This window comes from Neoarius graeffei, chromosome 11 (assembly GCF_027579695.1).
Source record: "Neoarius graeffei isolate fNeoGra1 chromosome 11, fNeoGra1.pri, whole genome shotgun sequence".
Classification (NCBI taxonomy): Eukaryota; Metazoa; Chordata; class Actinopteri; order Siluriformes; family Ariidae; genus Neoarius; species Neoarius graeffei.
In genome coordinates this window covers 69,468,097-69,492,567 of record NC_083579.1, presented here as the reverse complement: position 1 = coordinate 69,492,567, position 24,471 = coordinate 69,468,097, and the positions used below count along the sequence as shown (strand labels likewise).

Here is a 24,471-nt window from a genome sequence, read left to right as displayed (position 1 = left end):
GTGAATTTTAGCTTTAAATACAACATTCTACTCAATCTGATTTGTTTATAAAATAAATAAAAACCACAATGAATATCCTGACAACGAAATGTTAATAAAATAAAATAAAATGTCTTTCTGAGTATCACGAGGTTTCTGATTATTATTATTATTTTTTTATTTTATTTTACTTATTAATCGTCTTGTGAAATGTTTTTCCTGTTATAGACGCGCATGCGCAAGTCAAAATAGCGGCCGGGGCGATTCTGGTCCTCGTGGCGAAAGAATAAATCCCGCCCTCTGTGCTGAGTCATCCAATAAGATTGCGCGTGTAAACCCATGAAGTCATCGCGCAGCGTTTGATTGGACTGCTATATTAAGAAAGCAGCGAGGTTGCTTTATAAAGCAGTTCTGCCCTGCAGCTGTTCATGAAAACGCTGGGCAGACGGACTGAGTGTTGCGGCGGCGTGATTTAATCCAGTGATCGTGTATAATGGCTGCGATCAGAAAGAAGCTGGTGGTGGTCGGGGACGGCGCGTGCGGCAAGACGTGTCTCCTGATCGTGTTCAGTAAGGACGAGTTCCCTGAGGTCTACGTGCCCACGGTGTTTGAGAACTACGTGGCGGACATCGAGGTGGACAGCAAGCAGGTGGAGCTGGCACTGTGGGACACGGCCGGCCAGGAGGACTACGACCGGCTGCGACCCCTGTCCTATCCGGACACAGACGTCATCCTTATGTGTTTCTCTGTGGACAGCCCTGACTCACTGGAAAACATCCCTGAGAAGTGGGTTCCCGAGGTCAAGCACTTCTGTCCTAACGTTCCTATCATATTAGTGGCCAACAAGAAGGATCTGCGCAATGATGAGAATGTGCGCAATGAGCTGGCACGGATGAAGCAGGAGCCGGTGAAGGGCGAGGACGGGCGCGCCATGGCTGTGCGCATCGGTGCCTACGACTACCTCGAGTGTTCAGCTAAGACTAAAGAAGGCGTCCGGGAGGTGTTCGAGACAGCCACCCGAGCCGCGCTGCAGAAAAGAACGACGCCCGCGCCGGGATGTGGTCAGTGCTGCAAGCTGCTCTGAACTGCTCTGGCTAAACTGAACTCTTCTCAGAACACTGACCGATCACGACGCGTCCTGCTCCGGCGCTACACGAACGCACACGCAGAACAGTAGCTGTGGCTGTAAAAATGGGCGCGTCTCCTGTTTGTGAAGTATTGAGTCCCTCTAAAGCCCACTGACAGGGAGACGGGACACTGATTTGCCCCCTTTGCTCGTTGCATTATGGGATCAGACGGCTGGGGGTCGATGGCAAACTTACTGGTCTGCTGCAAGTCCGACAATGCGGTTTACAGCTTTGAGCAACCTTCTTAGACATTTATAGGGTCAAAATTTGATGCCTTGGGTTTTCTTGCTCCCAGGCATGACTAGAAAGATCTTGAAAGTGTTGCTTACACTGAAACTGATGCCACACAGACCTGCAAAAGCTTGAAATACATGAGGATGGATGGATGGATGGAGTTGGGGATGTGGGTGGTCAGGGCTCGGGGCTGTTTCATTGTGCTTTGCTCAAAATTCAACTTGCTTTTAAATCACAGCCAGTGAAGTGTGTGTGTGTGTGTGTGTGTGTGTGTGTGTGTGTGTGTGTGTGTAAAATTAGTGCATTAAAATGTTCCCATACAGATCTCTCATTCTCACACACACACACTTTTTTTTTTTTTTTGCACTGGGTTACAATGCAGTCCAAATGTACATAAGGTTTAAATTATTCTTTTTGCTAATCTTCTGAGGTTTTCAATGCCAGGTCTATCTACCATGAGCAGTATAATCAACTGCACTGAAAGAAATTGCCGTTTGTTGTCTGAAAAGTGTTCGATACCACCGAAGAGGCACACAGCTTAAGACAAGATTTACAATAAATGCTTCCCCCACACACACACTTCTTAATGTCTGTGGTACTTTTAAAGTTTGTTTTAAAATTATGTTCATGGTTCATATAGTAAGCTACCAAGTTTACATAAACCCAGCAAGTATTTGACATGAATGAATGTTTTACAGGAAATTAAAAAAAATATTAAATGTGTCATGTGTGTATATATAAGTGTGTCTTGTGTTTATGTTGACAGAAGCCTTCAGGCTTCAGTGGTTGTGTGTAGTGTATTTTTTTTTTTTTTAAATCTTGTGGCTTTAACTGTATAACTGGTTTTACAGTAATAAAAATTGAAATAAAACAAGAGTGGGATCAGATATTTGCACCATACCACCATTTTAAGTTCCATCTAACTGCAGCCAGTCGTCTAAACATATTATTTCATAGTTGTACATGTACAGTATTTATACACATAGATATTAAAGAAGAAAAAGATATTGCTGTCTTTCCCTCTATGTATTTCCGTCATGCGTGTTAAAATGGATGATAACAGCCCTGCTTTACGGTTCGTTATAAAACCTGTTTGAAATGAAGCAAGAAATCCAGAACAAAATAATCACCCAAAATTGTTAAGGGCGAAATTCAAAATGTAGCATGAGATATTTGAATATTGGGCCATCTGAACAATCATTTTAAGTTAAACGCCTCCTTTAGTTTTGGACAAGATACAAATGACTACAGCTAGCCCTGGGGGGGGAAAAAAAAAACATTTTCCATGTCCTGTGATAAGGATATATCAACATGAGATTTTGGTTTGCTATTTTGACTTTGAAGTGTTTGGTGTTTTGACGTTCCACTTAAAGTAAAATCGCCTGATGCGCAAGATGTCGGAGGTTTTTTTCATCGCCACACAATAGATACACATTCCCTCGGGCTACAGTAGATGTGAGATCTCCTGCAGATCTTTACAAACTAGATTTAATTGACATTTCAGTTAAAGGTGACATTGCTAATTTGGTGAGCGGTTATCTGTGCTTTTCTCATTCGCACGTGAATGTTCAGGGTTGCCTATTAACATGCCCAGGCTAGTTTACCAAGCTTAAGGCCAAAGCACAGTGGTTTCAAATATGTGGAGAACATTCTTGCAAAACACAGAAGGTTGTCATCCTTATGATGCAACTAAGATAAATGAAAATGACAATAAGAATACAGTGTTGTTGATAATAATACAAGATTATGACCTAGAAATGCTTTTACACTGTGATAACACCTCTGTGTTGCAGTTGGCATAATTATTTTTACAATTGTAAATGCAAAAATTTAAAACGATGTAACAGACCCAACAAAGGAAAGGGTGATAAATCTTATCCACCATATAATAGCATACAATACTCCCTGATATGATTTTACCTCTTTGTATTCTTATTATGATAATAAATAGCAAAAAAAGATAAGTGAAGTAAAATAAATGAAATGTGGCCTCTTTCTCCCCAAAAGTACTTTCCTTCCTGATGGCAGTATTGACCTGATAAGCTCATCACTTGATAAGATATACAATAAAATAATCAATAAAACACTTTGGGGCATGTTGTTATAGGAATGTAATTAACAGTGGAGTGGCGTGATGCAGCCAGATATCCTGAAGTGTTCTATTCCTCATATCGCAGCAATTTGTCAACATCCACTCAATAAATTAGCTCTGTTCTCATGTTATGACAGATATAAACAGTTGTTTCCTCAACAGCTACCTTCTGTGACTCTCTTGAAGTTAGTAAGATAAAAACGCAGCTTACCATTTTGCACAGAAACCCAGAAAGTGTGTAGTCATGGAAACTGCTGGAAAATGTAAAGTTACAGCTTTACCTCTGACTGTGACATAGAGCTGACACTGGATACTCCTTCCAAACAAATGCTAGTTGTAAATAAGCATTTCTTTACAGAAAACATTACCATATCAACAGTTACACCTTCTTTTTTTAAATTGCATTTACATTTGCGGAACCCTGTGTAGGTTGTTACTACAGTATAAAAAGCATAATCTATCAGAATAAGTGCATTAACATAAATCTGAAATGTCTCTTACAGTCGGTACGAGTGTTAGAGCTGCTGTTATAGAAAATTAATCAACACCTGACCAATCAGAATCAAGAATTCAACAGAAAAATTACTACTACTGTGATATCAGCACTGCTTTCTTTCTAATTTATGTATATTAGATATATGCATAATTATATGATATTATGGGTGTCTGTGTACGTATGGATATGTGTATCGTTTTATATATATATATATATATATATATATATATATATATATATATATATATATATATATATGTATGTATGTACTGTATATATGTATTGTATGTGCATATATATATATATATATATATATATATATATATATATATATATATATATATATATATATAAAGTATCTGTATATATGATTTGGTATATATTATACCATGCTGGTATGTTTTCTTTTTTGTTTGTTGCTTTTGTTTTCTTTTATATATATTTTTATGATGGCCGAAAGTGATGTTTGATTAGTGGTGGTATAGACGGTTAGGATTTGATAAGTTATTTACTTCTTCCTAATCCTTTCCGAACATTATTATGTTATTGTCTTATGGCTACGCTATTCTGTTTGTTCATGACGATGTTTTGATTATTGCATTTTTTTTCCTTTACTGTTCAGAATAAAGCAATCAATCAATATTATGACAAGACTACATTACAAGTTTATGCATGATATACTAGTTGGTTCCTCTGTTAGGCCATTTATCCTGATATACACAGTGACTTGATTTGAAGTTTGATATTTGCCTTCTATGTCATTTTTGATTGGAACCACTGTATAAAATGTCTTGTTGCTGGGCAGGATATTTAGAGTTGAATAAAAAATGAAATAAAAATAGATGACCTACTTCATGCTGTTGAGTGCCAGTTGACTGATCTATTATGCATCCTCCTATCAGTAAGAGCAGTTAGGGCCTGTCAAAGCTTTCAAATACACTCAGAGCTACATCCTTTATATTGGGAGTCTGACTGTTGCTGTATTATTTCACCTGAGCAGTATGGAGTGTAGTATTTTCATCCTGAAGTCTTTGCGTTCTCTTGGGTGAACATGGGGGGGGGGGAGAGATATAGGCCATCAAAGAGGAGAAGAAGCACATGGAGAAAGCTCAAGGGAGGATGATGGGATAGCTCAAAGGGAAGTGTGTGGGCTGACTAGTTTGGTTGGTGGAAAGAGTGGATTTATTGATTTATTTATGTATTTTAGCTTCCTTTTTTGTCCACTGTTTCAGGGCCATATGTCACTGGGGTACTCATCAAGGCAAATCGGAGAAAAATCTGCTACAAAGATCTCGTCTGTAAATCTAGATCCTATAATTACACAGGAATCATACAACAGAAATAAACTAATGTGAGATATGACCTAAATGTATGCATTTGTGCATAGCAAGTGCAAAATAGGCAGACAATAAAACATTCAATTCAATTTGACTTTCTCTCTCTCTCTCTCTCTCTCTCTCTCTCTCTCTATATATATATATATATATATATATATATATATATATATATATATATATATATATGGGTCTGTCTCAGAAACTGGGTACTGTGGGGGTACCCCACTAAATATACTGACAGTCAATAAACTATATGGTTTTGAATGGTGTTGTTGGTTTTAATTTGAAATAAAATGATGAAAGAAATAATACAGATAAAACTAAATCTTTGATGTGAATACTCTATTCAGAATTTGGCAAAAATTCTGCAAATTTGTGGAAAAATGGCGGCTTGATCTGGGACATGATAAATGGTTGGCTACATCGCATTCCCTTAAAAAGGTTGTAGTCCACTGAAAAGTCTACAGTTATCACTAATTGCATTTTAAGTTGTAACTTTATACACCTAAGGATTGGTGCGCTCACAGAATAATCATAACCGTAATAAAACATGATGCAAAATATTTGATCACCGTTGTAACTCCATTTTCCACATACCCAAAACCAATACGATCGTGTGTTTTGATCTAAATGAAAAGCCTCAGGGTCAAGGTCACTACCTCACCAAAAGTAGTAACTTAAAATCACTACGCCATATAAAAATTTAGTTATAAATCTGCGATTTTGTTTTTTAAAACGAAAGCTGAAAGTTAGGTATAGAATATGTTTCTTACAGAATATGTTACGATGGTAGCTGGTCTTGTATGAATTTCTGAGCTGTAAAATGAGTTGTGGTCTATTTTTTACCGTAGCGTGTTATTTGTGTGCGGGGAAGGACACGCATTAACAATTTGCATGTGTAGAATGGAATTTTCCACTCCAACAGTTAGAAGTTGAACGTGCTTCCATTTGCGGTCTTTCTGTTACGCGAGTGATCTGTTCAGACGTTATCACTGAAAAGGTGACTTTTGACAGTTTTATTTTGTTTTAGTCTTGCAGTATAAGGCAATAGAATGTTTCTTTTTCATCTTACTTTCATATTTCGTAGTGTTTGCATATTTTTGGCCAATATTTTGCAACCATGGTCAATTTAGATCGAACTTTTGATAGAATCTACGGCCAGTCATTTTGCCCTGCCCCTGCCTCGCGCTCCGTCCGGTGCGGTAGTGATGTCCTGTTGCTCGTGCACCGCAGCAGAGACCCACGCGACCTTCAGCCAGTACAGTCGCTGTTCTTTTACCACCGCCGTTATTCTCATCTTTCCGGTGTGTTCTTGATTTTTCCATTGTGACCTATTGTCCTATTTCGTCATATCAAATACCCAAAATGTATCATATTATTCATATTTAAGTGAATAATCAATTCAGTCATCATAACTTAGCATTTTTAACCCAAGCAATCAAACAGAGGAAATTTATTCAATATTTTCACTCACCTGTGAAGGATGGGCTTTAATTCTTCATGATGTACAACCCCGATTCCAAAAAAGTTGGGACAAAGTACAAATAAAACAAATAAAAACAAAATGCAATAATTTACAAATCTCAAAAACTGATATTGTATTCACAGTAGAACATAAACAACATATCAAATGTCGAAAGTGAGACATTTTGAAATTTCATGCCAAATATTGGCTCATTTGAAATTTCATGACAGCAACACATCTCAAAAAAGTTGGGACAGGGGCAATAAGAGGCTGGAAAAGTTAAAGGTACAAAAAAGGAACAGCTGGAGGACCAAATTGCAACTCATTAGGTCAATTGGCAATAGGTCATTAACATGACTGGGTATAAAAAGAGCATCTTGGAGTGGCAGCGGCTCTCAGAAGTAAAGATGGGAAGAGGATCACCAATCCCCCTAATTCTGCGCCGACAAATAGTGGAGCAGTATCAGAAAGGAGTTCGACAGTGTAAAATTGCAAAGAGTTTGAACATATCATCATCTACAGTGCATAATATCATCAAAAGATTCAGAGAATCTGGAAAAATCTCTGTGCGTAAGGGTCAAGGCCGGAAAACCATACTGGGTGCCCGTGATCTTCGGGCCCTTAAACGGCACTGCATCACATACAGGCATGCTTCTGTATTGGAAATCACAAAATGGGCTCAGGAACATTTCCAGAGAACATTATCTGTGAACACAATTCACCGTGCCATCCACCGTTGCCAGCTAAAACTCTATAGTTCAAAGAAGAAGCCGTATCTAAACATGATCCAGAAGTGCAGACGTTTTCTCTGGGCCAAGGCTCATTTAAAATGGACTGTGGCAAAGTGGAAAACTGTTCTGTGGTTAGACGAATCAAAATTTGAAGTTATTTATGGAAATCAGGGACGCCGTGTCATTCGGACTAAAGAGGAGAAGGACGACCCAAGTTGTTATCAGCGCTCAGTTCAGAAGCCTGCATCTCTGATGGTATGGGGTTGCATTAGTGCGTGTGGCATGGGCAGCTTACACATCTGGAAAGACACCATCAATGCTGAAAGGTATATCCAGGTTCTAGAGCAACATATGCTCCCATCCAGACGACGTCTCTTTCAGGGAAGACCTTGCATTTTCCAACATGACAATGCCAAACCACATACTGCATCAATTACAGCATCATGGCTGCGTAGAAGAAGGGTCCGGGTACTGAACTGGCCAGCCTGCAGTCCAGATCTTTCACCCATAGAAAACATTTGGCGCATCATAAAACGGAAGATATGACAAAAAAGACCTAAGACAGTTGAGCAACTAGAATCCTACATTAGACAAGAATGGGTTAACATTCCTATCCCTAAACTTGAGCAACTTGTCTCCTCAGTCCCCAGACGTTTACAGACTGTTGTAAAGAGAAAAGGGGATGTCTCACAGTGGTAAACATGGCCTTGTCCCAACTTTTTTGAGATGTGGTGTTGTCATGAAATTTAAAATCACCTAATTTTTCTCTTTAAATGATACATTTTCTCAGTTTAAACATTTGATATGTCATCTATGTTCTATTCTGAATAAAATATGGAATTTTGAAACTTCCACATCATTGCATTCTGTTTTTATTTACAATTTGTATTTTGTCCCAACTTTTTTGGAATCGGGGTTGTAGTTATTTTATATGAAAATCAATTTTACAAAAGCATTTGAATTGTAATCAAAAAAATTTCCACAGTGGAGGCCAGATAAAGCAAGATACTATCTTTATTCTTATTAAACATGACAAAAGAAACATTGAGTGTTAGGTAAATGCAAAAAAAAAAAAAGAGTAAAATTAGAAAATTTATTTTTTGACCATAATGTCCCAAATGAGAGACCAGTTTCTGAGGCCGACCTATGTATATATAATATAAAAATTGCAGACGTGAGTGTTTTACTGGGAAAAACGCCACTCTTATTTTTCATAGGAGCTACATCCTGGACATGGAGAACCAAAACCGTTATATAAATCTCTATACGTCACTCGTGAGGAAATCAATGAATTGTTTTGATAAATTTGGGTACTTTTTGTTTGTGAATGTGTCTACATAATAAAAAGAAAATCACACATTGACTTGAAGACATGAAGTTTATCTTCTCGTGTTGAAAAACTCGCATTTTTCATATGAAATACATCGCGGATATGAGTGACATATTTTCCAATATTTTACTCCAATGATGTCACTCTCAATGTTTTCCTGCTGACTAGACACCCGGTGTCAAAATGGTGAACCAGTTCAAAATTAAAATATTTGTAGGTTTTGTTTTTTTTTGTTTGTTTTTTTGGGGATGTGTCCATATAATATAAAGAACATTACACGGTGGTGCGAAGATATGACGTTTATCTTCTTGTGTTGAAAATATATCACTCAGTTCCTTCACTTCGTTGTAATATATACATTCACCTCTCGAAGATAAACTTCATATCTTCACGTAATTGTGTAACATCCTCTATATATTCTATTGTACACCATTTGCACACTCTCAGAAGAAAGGGTACAAACTGTCCTATTCCTTGTATGTTCATCTTTTTTGCCTTTAATATGTATCTTTCACCTGGAAATGTCAATACAGTGAACCTTAAAAATTATATACTTAAAGTGCCATTCCACCATTGGATGTATTCTTTGGCATAAAATACAATATATTTTATGACAACATGACTAGACAGAGAAATCTTTTAGCTTCAAAATGATATATCAAACATAATTTTTTGACAACGACAAGTATATTAATTTTGCGACCAAAGTCACCTACCCTTTTAATTTCCGCGCGGTAGTGAAACGTGATGTCATCGGCAGGTTCCCCTTCTTGTGTACCACGTGTCGGTCTATTTTTAGACCAGGAAACCCCCAAAGTGAGAGAGTCATTTCTCCTCGTATATGGGGGCCAAAAAAATTGCAAAAAATTTTGAGTTAATCTTTCAGTTAGCTAGATTTATTGGTATTAGCTAGATTTATTGGTATTATTTTTATCGCGTTCTATCCGCCATTGCTGATAATATGTGCCACGTCACACGTCACGTGGTACACAAGAAGGGGAACCTGCCGATGACATCACGCGCGGAAATTAAAAGGGTAGGTGACTTTGGTCGCAAAATTAATATACTTGTCGTTGTCAAAAAATTATGTTTGATATATCATTTTGAAGCTAAAAGATTTCTCTATCTAGTGATACCATTTATATATGTTGTCAAAATATATTGTATTTTATGCCAAAGAATACATCCAATGGTGGAATGGCACTTTAATTGGACATTATAATTCCATATAAGTGTAAAGCTTTAAAGATAGACTACATGCATCTTTGTAGGTAAAAGATACTAATAGTGCAAAAGGTGTACACTTTAGGGTACCACCAACAAGGAAAGGTGGAGTTTAGTATTTTTTCCCCCTGAGGGTGTACATACACAATATAATGACTAGCTGTTCTATTATCATCAATAAAGAAACAGAAAGCAGGAACCAATTGTTTGCAACAGGACAAAAATATCCCTAATATGTCACATTGTGTATAGAGTTTTACTCTTTGTCATATTTGATGAAATAAAGATAACAAATAGTGTTGTGTGTATTTGCCCAAAGGGGAAAATACTGATTTTACACAATGGCAGGATATGAGTTGAAATCAGCTGCATGCACCAACAAATGACATCTTCACTCATCACCTCATATGAAACAGGAAGCCTGCAGTAAAGACTTAGAGATGAAACCTAAAATAAAAGTCTGACGAGTGGCCATTGTTCTGAATCAGCAATGCCATAGAGGAAGTCTGACCAATTGATCCATATCCTATGTTCGTGAAGTTTTCCAGAGAGTGTTCAGATACAGAATAAATAGACACAGCTGTCTATATACCTTCAAAAGATATCTATCTGTACTGATGTAAACAGCACTGGCCACACAGCAGGCTATATCTATTTCAATCATTAAACACCAAGCAAATCAAACTTGATCATCCAGTCACACATCTGATCATATTACATCACAGCTAAAGATTAAAATACAGGGTTTTTTTTACATAACATTTTTAAACTGGCTAGCTACTTAAACTTAGCACTGCACTAATGTTTAAAAGATTACTAGCTAGCGTAGCTGAAGTTACGTCTCTAAAGGATTTAATGTTAATAATTTGCCACGCTTGCTAGCAAGCTAGCTGAACCTAAACTAAGCAATATATTATCTAATTCAGTAGCTATTTTCTAACAAAGTTGCGAGCAGTAGGTTTCCTTATGATAGCTAACTTTCTAGCCAACATTGCTAACCAGCACTTTATCCTGGCCACAGTGGTGGTGGTGGATATGAAGTCTAGCCCGTATTTTTGGTCACACACAAGTTGCAGTTTTCATGACATTTGTCTCATCTCATCTCATCTAGCTGCTTTATCCTGTTCTACAGGGTCGCAGGCAAGCTGGAGCCTATCCCAGCTGACTATGGGTGAAAGGCGGGGTACACCCTGGACAAGTCGCCAGGTCATCACAGGGCTGACACATAGACACAGACAACCATTCACACTCACATTCACACCTACGGTCAATTTAGAGTCACCAGTTAACCTAACCTGCATGTCTTTGGACTGTGGGGGAAACCGGAGCACCCGGAGGAAACCCACGCGGACACGGGGAGAACATGCAAACTCCGCACAGAAAGGCCCTCGCCGGCCACGGGGCTCGAACCCGGACCTTCTTGCTGTGAGGCGACAGCGCGAACCACTACACCACCGTGCCGCCTCATGACATTTGTGAAAAATAAAATTTGGCTGTTTTCATAGGTGTTTTCCAGTCGCAAACAAACATAACTGAGAGAATTAAGTGCTTGGCTTTCAGTGAGGCCATGCAGATGCTAAATCAGGTTTCATTAATTTTAGTAATCCCTTTTGTAGTTTATAGTGAGAAATCTCTGATATACATTACCGTTCAAAAGTTTGGGGTCACTTTGAAATGTCCTTATTTTTGAAAGAAAAGCACTGTTCTTTTCAATGAAGATCACTTTAAACTAATCAGAAATCCACTCTATACATTGCTAATGTGGTAAATGACTATTCTAGCTGCAAATGTCTGGTTTTTGGTGCAATATCTCCATAGGTGTATAGAGGCCCATTTCCAGCAACTCTCACTCCAGTGTTCTAATGGTACAATGTGTTTGCTCATTGCCTCAGAAGCCTAATGGATGATTAGAAAACCCTTGTACAATCATGTTAGCACAGCTGAAAACAGTTTAGCTCTTTAGAGAAGCTATAAAACTGACCTTCCTTTGAGCAGATTGAGTTTCTGAAGCATCACATTTGTGGGGTCGAATAAATGCTCAAAATGGCCAGAAAAATGTTTTGACTATATTTTCTATTCATTTTACAACTTATGGTGGTAAATAAAAGTGTGACTTTTCATGGAAAACACAAAATTGTCTGGGTGACCCCAAACTTTTGAATGGTAGTGTAACATAGTGGTCAGTCACAGATGTTTGTTTACAGACAGACAGAAGTGAAGGGACTTGATGATAAAAAGTGACCCCCAACTTCATCTCATTATCTCTAGCTGCTTTATCCTTCTACAGGGTCGCAGGCAAGCTGGAGCCTATCCCAGCTGACTATGGGCGAAAGGCGGGGTACACCCTGGACAAGTCGCCAGGTCATCACAGGGCTGACACATAGACACAGACAACCATTCACACCTACGGTCAATTTAGAGTCACCAGTTAACCTAACCTGCATGTCTTTGGACTGTGGGGGAAACCGGAGCACCCGGAGGAAACCCACGCAGACACAGGGAGAACATGCAAACTCCACACAGAAAGGCCCTCGCCGGCCCCGGGGCTCGAACCCAGGACCTTCTTGCTGTGAGGCGACAGCGCTAACCACTACACCACCGTGCCGCCGACCCCCAACTTGATTATTGATTATTACAGTTTCAACTTTTGAGAGATTTGGCATTAAAAAGACAACATAAACACCCAGGCTTCCAATAAGAACTACGCAAATGGTATTACTCTGTAAACAGAAAGCATCATTCAGAACAACTGATGTCACTTCAAACTGGATCCACCTAGACACTCCTATTATTCTGTTAGTCATGTTTGTACAGCACTGGTGGCAAAAGACAAAAATCAGAGACGGTTGCAACATGCTTGAGTAAGCATTGAGACAGAAATAGCTGGAAGATCTGTTTAGCATTCCCTGGTGGCTAGTAGCTTGGGGCAGTGTTCCGATCTGTTGTATGCTGGATAAACACTTCCTCCAGCCAAATCTGCACTCTGAGGTCATTGGCCAAATGAATGACTCACTTGGGAAGGTCTCCAAGTTTGTTTGTTTTCAGACCAAGCAAGAACAGAGCAATGCCAGTCACCACTGTGTACCCTTAAAAAAAATTCCATTCCTGTACTCTTTGTGTATGAGGATGAGAAGAAGAGCAAGACACATAAAAGCCATGGTACATTTTTTGGTGAAGTGTTTATAACACTTGAAATAGAAAGGTTGCGAGAGTGGGATCTGGGGGTATTAAGCTTGGAATTTCCTGCTCTTTATCATGTGTGTGTACAGGCAAGGTGTGATAGACATGCATACATATTTGCAAATTGTGTGTGCATTCCTTTATGTCTGTGTGCTTATTTTTGTATTAAAATAACATATATCATATATCACATATCACATATTTGATTATATATCACATACAGTTGAAACCGTATATTTACATACACTTTAGGAAAAGACACAATCTTTTTTTTTTCTCATAGTCAGACATGAAATCAGACATTCACTTTAACTTTTCATGTCTGTCTGAATATTTAAAATTATTTTAATGTACTTAATGCCAAATTAATCAGAGAAGGAGTTTTTTATTCAATATTTTAATTGCTTTTATCAAATCAGAAGTTTACATACACTTCATCAGTACTTGGTACAAATGCCCTTAAACTGTCTGACTTGGGTCAAACGTTTTGGATAACCTTCAACAAGCTTTGCACAATACTTGACAGGAATTTTGGCCCATTCCTCTTGACAGAACTGGTATAACTGGGCCATATTTTTTGGCTGCTTTTCATGCACATGTCGTTTCAGCTCTGCCCACAAATGCTCAATAGGGTTGAGGTCGGGGCTTTGTGATGGCCACTCCAAAACATTGACTTTGTTGTCATCAAGCCATTTTTTGACCAGTTTGGCGGTGTGCTTCGGGTCATTGTACATTTGGAAGACCCATTTGCGGCCAAGCTTTAACTTCCTGGCAGATGCTTTCAGGTGTTGGTTCAGTATCTCCACATACTGTTCCTTCTTCATTACTCCATTGATTTTGTGAAGTGCACCAGTACCTCCTGCAGCAAAACAACCCCACAACATGATGCTGCCTCCGCCATGTTTCACTGTTGGTATGGTGTTGTTAGGATTGTAAGCGTCTCCTTTTTTTCTCCAAACATATCGTTGTTGATTATGGCCAAACAGCTCAATTTTAGTTTCATCCGACCACAAGACATGTCTCCAAAAATTGAGATCCTTTCCCCTGTGTTCATTTGCAAACTGTAATCTGGCCTGTTTATGTTTGTGTTGGAGTAATGGCTTTCTCCTGGCAGAGTGGCCTTTCAGCCCATGTTGGTGCAGAACTCGTTTCACCGTGGACAGTGACACACTCTTACCAGCTTCAGCCATCATCTTCACGAGGTCCTTTGCAGTCATTCTTGGGTTCTTATGCACAGCACTGACCAGAACCCGCTCATCTCTGGGACTCAGAATCCGTCTCCTTCCTGTGCGGTATGATGGCTCGACATTCCCACATTGTTTATACTTTCGTATAATGGTTTGAACTGAAGACCGTGGCACCTTCAGGCTTCTTGAAATTTCCCCCAAAGATGAGCCAGACTTGTGCAAGTTAACCATTCTTAGTCTGAGATCTTGATCAATTTCTTTAGATTTACCCATGTTGTGTACAAGGAAACACTGTGTTTGAGGTGTTCCTTAAAATACAATCTCAGGTGTGTGTCTCAGGTGTGTCTCCAATTAATTCAAATGTTGCCAATTAACCTATCAGAAGCTTCCAAATGACATGACATCATCATCTGGGCGTTCCTACATTGTTTAAAGGCACACAAACTGCAGTGTATGTAAACTTCTCATCTCATCTCATTATCTCTAGCCGCTTTATCCTTCTACAGGGTCGCAGGCAAGCTGGAGCCTATCCCAACTGACTACGGGCGAAAGGCGGGGTACACCCTGAACAGGTCGCCAGGTCATCACAGGGCTGACACATAGACACAGACAACCATTCACACTCACATTCACACCTACGGTCAATTTAGAGTCACCAGTTAACCTAACCTGCATGTCTTTGGACTGTGGGGGAAACCGGAGCACCCGGAGGAAACCCACGTGGACACGGGGAGAACATGCAAACTCCACACAGAAAGGCCCTTGCCGGCCCCGGGGCTCGAACCCAGGACCTTCTTGCTGTGAGGCGACAGCGCTAACCACTACACCACTGTGCCGCCCTATGTAAACTTCTGATTTGATAAAAGCAATTAAAATATTGAATAAAAAACTCCTTCTCTGATTAATTTGGCATTAAGTACATTGAAATAATTTTAAATATTCAGACAGACATGAAAAAGTTAAAGTGAATGTCTGATTTCATGTCTGACTATGAGAAAAAAAAAAGATTGTGTCTTTTCCTAAAGTGTATGTAAATATACGGTTTCAACTGTATATACGCATTATGTTGAAGCTCTGATGAAGTAATTTACTGAGATTGATATCAATATCCATATAGAAATGTCTTTCAAATAAATGCGTTCCTTGTGTGTAACTGGAATTTAAATTGTACATGGAAAGTATTTATTGGAAAATAATTATTTTTACTGGCCATATTTTGTTTAAAAAATACAACCTGTACAACCTGTAACACACACACACACACACACACACACACACACAGTACGACTGGTACTCTAAACACCTCATCATATGCGAAAAGCCAGTGTGTACATGTTTCTGATTTGTATCATTGTAATATATTTAGTAATGTTTATTTTACCATTTTTACCTTCAGAGAAGGTCAAACGTTTCATGTGGGTGCTGTTAGATTGCTAGCACACAGAGCTAGATTGCTAGGACAGGTTTATAGGATTGATTTATAAAGGGCTGAACATTCCAGAGATCTATACACAGCAACTCAATGGTGGAGGAATCAAAAACACCCTGTCTCGGTTACAGCACTGCTGATTAAAACTTACATAAGCCTGCAAACACATGACTAAATCTTGTGTTTCCATGGGCAAAAAAATCTGCAGTATTCTTTAATACCCCTTCTGTCTTAGTGAAAGTGGAACAAGCTTTATCGGAGTCTGGGAAACTGCCAAAATGACTGCAGGACTGAAGGAGATGTTCTCATAGCTGATACAGATACAGATACAGACCACTGAGTATATCTTCTTGCCTTTTTCATTTAATATAATGAATGATGAGTTTCAGGGTTTACGAATGTGATATAAAAAAAGGTAAATTTGTTTAAAATAACACAAATTTGAGTTATGATTAGGTGTGATATGATTTGAAATGTTTATGTGGCTTGATCATGAATCACATGAATCATAAATTTATGAAGGCTATACCTGTGTTAGGAACTCCATAACTTACCTAACATCCTTAAAATGTCATTTCTCTGATATTTAAATGTCATCTACTGTATGTTTTATTTTTTTTTCTGGATTTTAAAAGGAGATAGAAAAGAGAACCTGGAGTTCCTTTATACTGAAGAAAAAGCACTAAAGTTCTTTTTCCAAAGGATATAATGGACAGTTTACCAACATCAATTCAGATGGGATATAATATTCAATATATTATTAACTATTATATTATTCATAGTACATCCATCCATTATCTGTAACTGCTTATCCTGTGCAGGGTCGCAGGCAAGCTGGAGCCTATCTCAGCTGACTATGGGCGAGAGGCAGGGTACACCCTGGACAAGTCGCCAGGTCATCACAGGGCTGACACATAGACACAGACAACCATTCACACTCACATTCACACCTACGGTCAATTTAGAGTCACCAGTTAACCTAACCTGCATGTCTTTGGACTGTGGGGGAAACCAGAGCACCCGGAGGAAACCCACGCAGACACGGGGAGAACATGCAAACTCCACACACCAACCGCTGGGCTCGAACCCAGGACCTTCTTGCTGTGAGGCAACAGTGGTAACCACTACACCACCGTGCTGCCCTATTTGTAGTACATTTAACACTTATTCCACGAAATTGAGTCATACACGCGATGGGCTATAAGCTATGTTCAATGAGATTGAGTGGAATAACTGTTTTATTCTATCCACATTCACTGGATTTTGAGAAACAGAGCATTTTTATTTTTTGCAAAATAGATAAATAGAAACTTTATACAAAACGTCCGACAAAATCATTTCCGCTTAGAATTTAAACAAACCAGCAAAATGACAATAGCAATTTATGAAAAATGCTATAATAGTAATTATTGAAAAATTAAAAAAATATATGTTCTTACCATCAAATATTTTTGTTCCATATTTTGATTAATTGTTTTTTTTTTTTTTTTTTGGGGGGGGGGGGGGTGTTTTCGAGTATTGTTTTTATTTCATTCTTGGTTGGTTCAGTAACACACTCTGCCATTTTCTTTTCTTCTTTTTTTGGCAGTTGGTAAACCAACTTAAAGCTGCATTACTGCCACCAACTGGGCTGGAGTGTGGAACAGGAGATATTGGGGGGGAAAAAAACTCATCTCATCTCATTATCTCTAGCCGCTTTATCCTTCTACAGGGTCACAGGCAAGCTGGAGCCTATCCCAGCTGACTACGGGCGAAAGGCGGGGTACACCCTGGACAAGTCGCCAGGTCATCACAGGACTGACACATAGACAACCATTCACACTCACATTCACACCTACGGTCAATTTAGAGTCACCAGTTAACCTGACCTGCATGTCTTTGGACTGTGGGGGAAACCGGAGCACCCGGAGGAAACCCATGCGGACACGGGGAGAACATGCAAACTCCACACAGAAAGGCCCTCGCCGGCCATGGGGCTCGAACCCAGGACCTTCTTGCTGTGAGGTGACAGTGCTAACCACTACACCACCGTGCCGCCGGGGGAAAAACTATATTCTTTTATTTATCTATTTTTGTTATTTTTAAATACTTCATAGCAAAGTGATATATCTGACTTAATGCGTGCCGCCATTTTGTTTTTCTCTACTCAGGGTAAATGAGCTGATATCCTAGTAGTAGAGTAGCCAATCAGAGTACACAATTGCTCATATCCAGTGAATGTGGATAGAATATCTCATCTCATTATCTCTAGCCGCTTTATCCTGTTCTACAGGGTCGCAGGCAAGCCGGAGCCTATCCCAGCTGACTACGGGCGAAAGGCGGGGTACACCCTGGACAAGTCGCCAGGTCATCACAGGGCCGACACATAGACACAGACAACCATTCACACTCACATTCACACCTACGGTCAATTTAGAGTCACCAGTTAACCTAACCTGCATGTCTTTGGACTGTGGGGGAAACCGGAGCACCCGGAGGAAACCCACGCAGACACGGGGAGAACATGCAAACTCCGCACAGAAAGGCCCTCGCCGGCCACGGGGCTCGAACCCGGACCTTCTTGCTGTGAGGCGACAGTGCTAACCACTACACCACCGTGCTGCCCTTGGATAGAATATATTATGGTTATTTTATATAATGTCAAATACAGTTGAATCTTTCCAAACATGTTCATGCACAGTCTGGAAAAACACTACTGACATGTTTGATTTGGACATGATACATCAAAAATAATGACATCACCACACCTCACAATATAAAACTAGTCCAATTTGAATAATAAATACGTTTTAGAGAATGAATTTTCCATCATATTTCTTACATTGTCAGTAGGCAAGTCGTCACATTATTATTTTAAGCTGGAAGAGGGAGTGGCTGTGAGGAAAGGTGGTGCTGAGTGGGGGGAAAGGAAATAAAAGATGGAAATGTGTTTTAATAGGTACAGTATTATGAAAAGATTAGTGGTGAGGTATCTATTCTATTGTTCACCTTGACAAACAATGACACCATAACAAGTCTAATTATGACATTGTTAAAGGAACTGCTGAGCTTTCTGAAGCATGATTTATGGAACCAGGGTAGGAATAGAGGATTATCTATCTAGCTGAAATGAGACTCTCATAAATCTAATTGAGCCAAGTCAGCCAACTCAGAACAGTTTCTGGCATTGTTACATTTATTGAGATCACACTTCTGTGTTTTACCGAGTGTCACACTTCACCAACAAATTGAAACTAGATCTCAGTTGATTTCCTTTGAGAACATCCAGCACATCTATCTACAAGATTTATTTTACCAAGGTATGTACCAAACTTTAGTCATTCTCAGTAAAATCATTTGTTCTGCAACCTGAAGAGATTATCTAGAAGATGGATGAGCAGTGTGAAAGGTATTTTTGTCATAAAAATACATGAGGTCAGACCATAGTGTAGTTAATCAAGCAGTGGTAGATACTGTTATGAGTAATGTTGATGGATGCAGTCAGATCTGGTGTGGTGAAATTGCAACATAGCCACTTATCCACTTTGCTGAGATCAGAATAAGATGGCTGGAATTTTCTTTTAAAAAAGTACACTATATGGCCAAAAGTATGTGGATGCCTGACCATCACATCCATGTGTGAGTCTTTCCGAAACTGTTGCACAAATTTGGAAGCACACAAGTGTTTAGAATATCTTTGTAAGCTGTAACATTAAGACTTTCCTTCACTGGAACTAAGGGGCCCAAACATATTCCAGCATGTCCCTGTGTACAAAGTGAGGTTTATGAAGACATGGTTTCCAAGATTGTTATGGAAGAACTTGAGTGGCCTATACAGAACCCTGACCTCAACCCCACTGAACACCTTTGGGATGAAATGGAATGCTGATTGTGTGCCAGGCTCCCTCGTCTGACATCAGTGCCCAAGTTCACTAATGCTCCTGTGGCAGAATGGTCACAAATCCCCACAGTCAATTTCCTAAATGTAATGGAGATTTCTCCCAGTGTGGAGATTGCTATAACAGCCAGCAAAGGGAGAGACAAGCACATATGGGTGTGATGGAAAGGTGTCCTTAAACTTTTGGCAATGTAATATATATATATATATATATATATATATATATATATATATATATATATATATATATATATTTTTTTTTTTTTTTTTTTTCATGATAAACGTTTTTAACTCATGGTAATTGGAGTGCTTACACACTCTACTGATGACAAAGTTTTAATATGTGACGTAATAAAACAAGGCAACAGAAGTGACTAAATTAATCAGTGATTATTTTCTCACTAATGTTTGCAGGAACAGAAATCGGTCGAATGAAGAGACGACAAGGAGCTTGTGTTAAATGGTTCAATCAAAACATCTTGCCAAAGGACTACAGCTGAAAATTATCCAGTTGGCCAGAGGTGGACAGTAACGAAATACAGTGACTTTCCAAAAAGAACATTGCTGCTCATCTGCAGTTTGCTAAAGATCATGTGGACAAGCCAGAAGGCTATTGGAAAAATGTTTTGTGGACGGATGAGACCAAAATAGAACTTCTTGGTCTAAATGAAAAGCATTATGTTTGGAGAAAGGAAAACACTGCATTCCAGCATAAGAACCTTATCCCATCTGTGAAACATGGTAGTGGTAGTATCATGGTTTGGGCCTGTTTTGCTGCATCTGGGCCAAGACAGCTTGCCATCATTGATGGAACAATTAATTCTGAATTATATCAGCGAATTCTAAAGGAAAATGTCAGGACATCTGTCCATGAACTGAATCTCAAGAGAAGGTGGGTCATGCAGCAAGACAACGACCCTAAGCACACAAGTTGTTCTACCAAAGAATGGTTAAAGAAGAATAAAGTTAATGTTTTGGAATGGCCAAGTCAAAGTCCTGACCTTAATCCAATAGAAATGTTGTGGAAGGACCTGAAGCGAGCAGTTCATGTGAGGAAACCCACCAACATCCCAGAGTTGAAGCTGTTCTGTATGGAGGAATGGGCTAAAATTCCTCCAAGCCGGTGTGCAGGACTGATCAACAGTTACCGGAAACATTTAGTTGCAGTTATTGCTGTACAAGGGGGTCACTCCAGATACTGAAAGCAAAAGGTTCACATACTTTTGCCACTCACAGATACGTAATATTGGATCATTTTCCTTAATAAATAAATGACCAAGTATAATATATTTTGTCTCATTTGTTTAACTGAGTTCTCTTTATCTACTTTTAGGACTTGTGTGAAAAATCTGATGATGTTTTAGGTCATATTTATGCAGAAATATAGAAAATTCTAAAGGGTTCACAAACTTTCAAGCACCACTGTATGACTTAAACTTCACTACATTTGAAAGACAAATATCGTACTTTTCACTCCACTACAGTTCTTTCAAGGTCCTCATTACTATGAAGCAGCTTTGAAAGTTGATGTTTTTTCTTTTCTTAAACGTGATTGTTTTTTTTTTTCCCCAGGTGACACTGAGACAGCCGATCAGTAATCACTAGGGTCACATCACGTCCATAGACTGTATAAAATCAAGTTTAATGATTTCTCAGCAGCATTTATTTGAACAGGCGGCACGGTGGTGTAGTGGTTAGCGCTGTCGCCTCACAGCAAGAAGGTCCTGGGTTCGAGCCCCGTGGCCGGCGAGGGCCTTTCTGTGCGGAGTTTGCATGTTCTCCCCGTGTCCGCGTGGGTTTCCTCCGGGTGCTCCGGTTTCCCCCACAGTCCAAAGACATGCAGGTTAGGTTAACTGGTGACTCTAAATTGAGCGTAGGTGTGAATGTGAGTGTGAATGGTTGTCTGTGTCTATGTGTCAGCCCTGTGATGACCTGGCGACTTGTCCAGGGTGTACCCCGCCTTTCGCCCGTAGTCAGCTGGGATAGGCTCCAGCTTGCCTGTGACCCTGTAGAACAGGATAAAGCGGCTAGAGATAATGAGATGAGATGAGATTTATTTGAACACGATCAGTCCATGGCAGAATGGAATGAGGTGGTTCTTCTGGAGAATGTACGCACCCATGGCCATACCTAGAATCCATGTTTCAGTTTTTTGAAAGGATTAAAGATTTGTTTCATTTTAAATGTTTGCTTTGTTTGCCTAAAATGAACCACATCGCAGCCTCCAAAAACTCGCCATCCAACCTGTGGAAGCATATTGGGTATGTAAATGTTTTATTCCAAGAGAAAGTTTGCCTACCAAGTTGCTGTAGCCTTGTCCATGGCTAACATCAACACATAGCTAGTTAACTTGGACCCTGTTAGTTAGCATGTAAAAACAGAGTTACACTAACATGAATAACGTTAACTTATCTGAAGTCCTTTCAGGAATATCTCATCTCATTATCTCTAGCCGCTTTATCCTGTTCTACAGGGTCGCAGGCAAGCTGGAGCCTATCCCAGCTGACTACGGGCGAAAGGCGGGGTACACCCTGGACAAGTCACCAGGTCATCACAGGGCTGACACATAGACACAGACAACCATTCACACTCGCATTCACACCTACGGTCAATTTAGAGTCACCAGTTACCCTAACCTGCATGTCTTTGGACTGTGGGGGAAACCGGAGCACCCGGAGGAAACACACGCGGACACGGGGAGAACATGCAAACTCCGCACAGAAAGGCCCTCGCCGGCCACGGGGCTCAAACCCAGGACCTTCTTGCTATGAGGCGACAGCGCTAACCACTACACCACCGTGCTGCCCCTTTCAGGAATATGTTTTAGCATAATCTTGCCAAATAAACAAAATGTAGAAATCTTTATTTTCTCGTCGCATTAGCTACCCAATATGATTGAGTTTGAAAAGAGCTTGCTAGCATGTCAGGAGCTTCACTGACTGGCTAGCTTAACGTTAAACCACCATGATGACACAGCATACGTTCATTTTGTGAATTCACATTTCTGTCTTTGGTAATGTTAACATTGTAGCTTTTGTAAGCATTGTAGCAATAATACAAAAATGTGTTGACAGAAAATGTACTTTTAATACTTAAGTATTTTTAAAAGCAAATACTTCAGTACTTTAACTTAAGTAAAAATTTGACTGTACAACTTTCACTTGTATCGGAGTAACATTTGACCAGTGGGATCTGTACTTTCACTTAAGTAATGTAGTTGGGTACTTTGTCCACCTCTGCTGCTTGCTAACACTGGCACATTTACAGAAATGTTGATTAATGTGTGCTGTCCTTATAAATAAAGAAATGAAATAAATACTGTGAGTGACTTTCACCTCAGGTGATGAGACAGTAATTGAAGATGGTGATAATCTGAGTGATAAGTCATTTCATATTGTAAGTGTATAATTCTTTCAAATTTGGCAGTAATGTTGATTATAAATGTAGATGCGGAAAGGAATCTCTCATCTCATCTCATTATCTCTAGTCGCTTTATCCTGTCCTACAGGGTCGCCGGCAAGCTGGAGCCTATCCCAGCTGACTACGGGTGAAAGGCGGGGTACACCCTGGACAAGTCGCCAGATCGTCGCAGGGCTGACACACAAAAAAAAAAAAAGCACACAAGAATCTTGATTAAGGCTGATTTTCCCCAAAAGCATAGCAAAGTTAAGGTCATCTTAACTGGGGGGGGGGGGGGGGGGTGGTGGTGGTGTTCATTTTGATGCTCATTCCACCATTTAATAACCCTTGTTCTACAATCTTTTTGGAGAAACTTCTCATCTCATCTCATCTCATCTCATTATCTGTAGCCGCTTTATCCTTCTACAGGGTCGCAGGCAAGCTGGAGCCTATCCCAGCTGACTACGGGCGAAAGGCAGGGTACACCCTGGACAAGTCGCCAGGTCATCACAGGGCTGACACATAGACACAGACAACCATTCACACTCACATTCACACCTACGGTCAATTTAGAGTCACCAGTTAACCTAACCTGCATGTCTTTGGACTGTGGGGGAAACCGGAGCACCCAGAGGAAACCCTCGCGGACACAGGGAGAACATGCAAACTCCGCACAGAAAGGCCCTCGCCAGCCACGGGGCTCGAACCCGGACCTTCTTGCTGTGAGGCGACAGCGCTAACCACTACACCACCGTGCCACCCGGAAAGGAATCTTTAAATGTAATTTTTCCACTTTTCACTTTCGGGAACAACTAGACTTTAAAATGCTATAACCTTACTTGTAGTTGAGATACTTACAAAAATATGAATATGAAATATTCATATTTCAGTTCAGGAAAGCTTTTAGTTTTCAGAACTTTTTATAGTCGAAAAAAATATCAAAATTGTACAATGTGAATGGTTTTCCAAGGTGGCCACACATATTTAACCTCAATAATCATAAACATGTTTGAACTTCACTCCTCAGATACAGCAAGGAGTCTGTACTGGCCTACAGGCATGGCCTACATTTTCACATTACTCATGGATGAGCTTGCTCCCATGATTCACAGCTTATTTGTCACACACCAGTTCAGACCCATTCACATCTCAGCCACTGCTTCACCAGAATGCAAAAAAAAAAAAAAAACTCCAACCCTCATTACAAATCACCCAGTGAGCTTTTGAGGCTGGTCCTCTGCTTTTGTTCGGTAGTTTCAATGCAATTCCAGTGTCTGTTTTGCCAAGACAATGCCTCATTCATCGAATTCATCTCATTTCATACAGCTTAGCCTCTTTTGCATACATAAGAAATGTAAAGTGGTGAATGCTAATCTGAAGTTGC

At 39.7% G+C, this 24,471-nt stretch overlaps 1 protein-coding gene across 1 annotated transcript; it reads left to right on the top strand.

The window, feature by feature from the left end:
- The first annotated feature begins 408 nt into the window (after positions 1-408).
- Positions 409-2,216, top strand: LOC132894604 (rho-related GTP-binding protein RhoB). Its single transcript, XM_060934668.1, has one exon. The coding sequence runs from the start codon at positions 473-475 to the stop codon at positions 1,061-1,063; it is 591 nt and encodes a 196-aa protein (XP_060790651.1). The 5' UTR covers positions 409-472; the 3' UTR covers positions 1,064-2,216.
- The last annotated feature ends 22,255 nt before the right edge of the window (positions 2,217-24,471 follow it).

Coding starts and splice junctions, on each gene's coding strand:
- LOC132894604 (XM_060934668.1), top strand. CDS start 473: ATGGCTGCGATCAGAAAGAAGCTGGTGGTGGTCGGGGACGGCGCGTGC.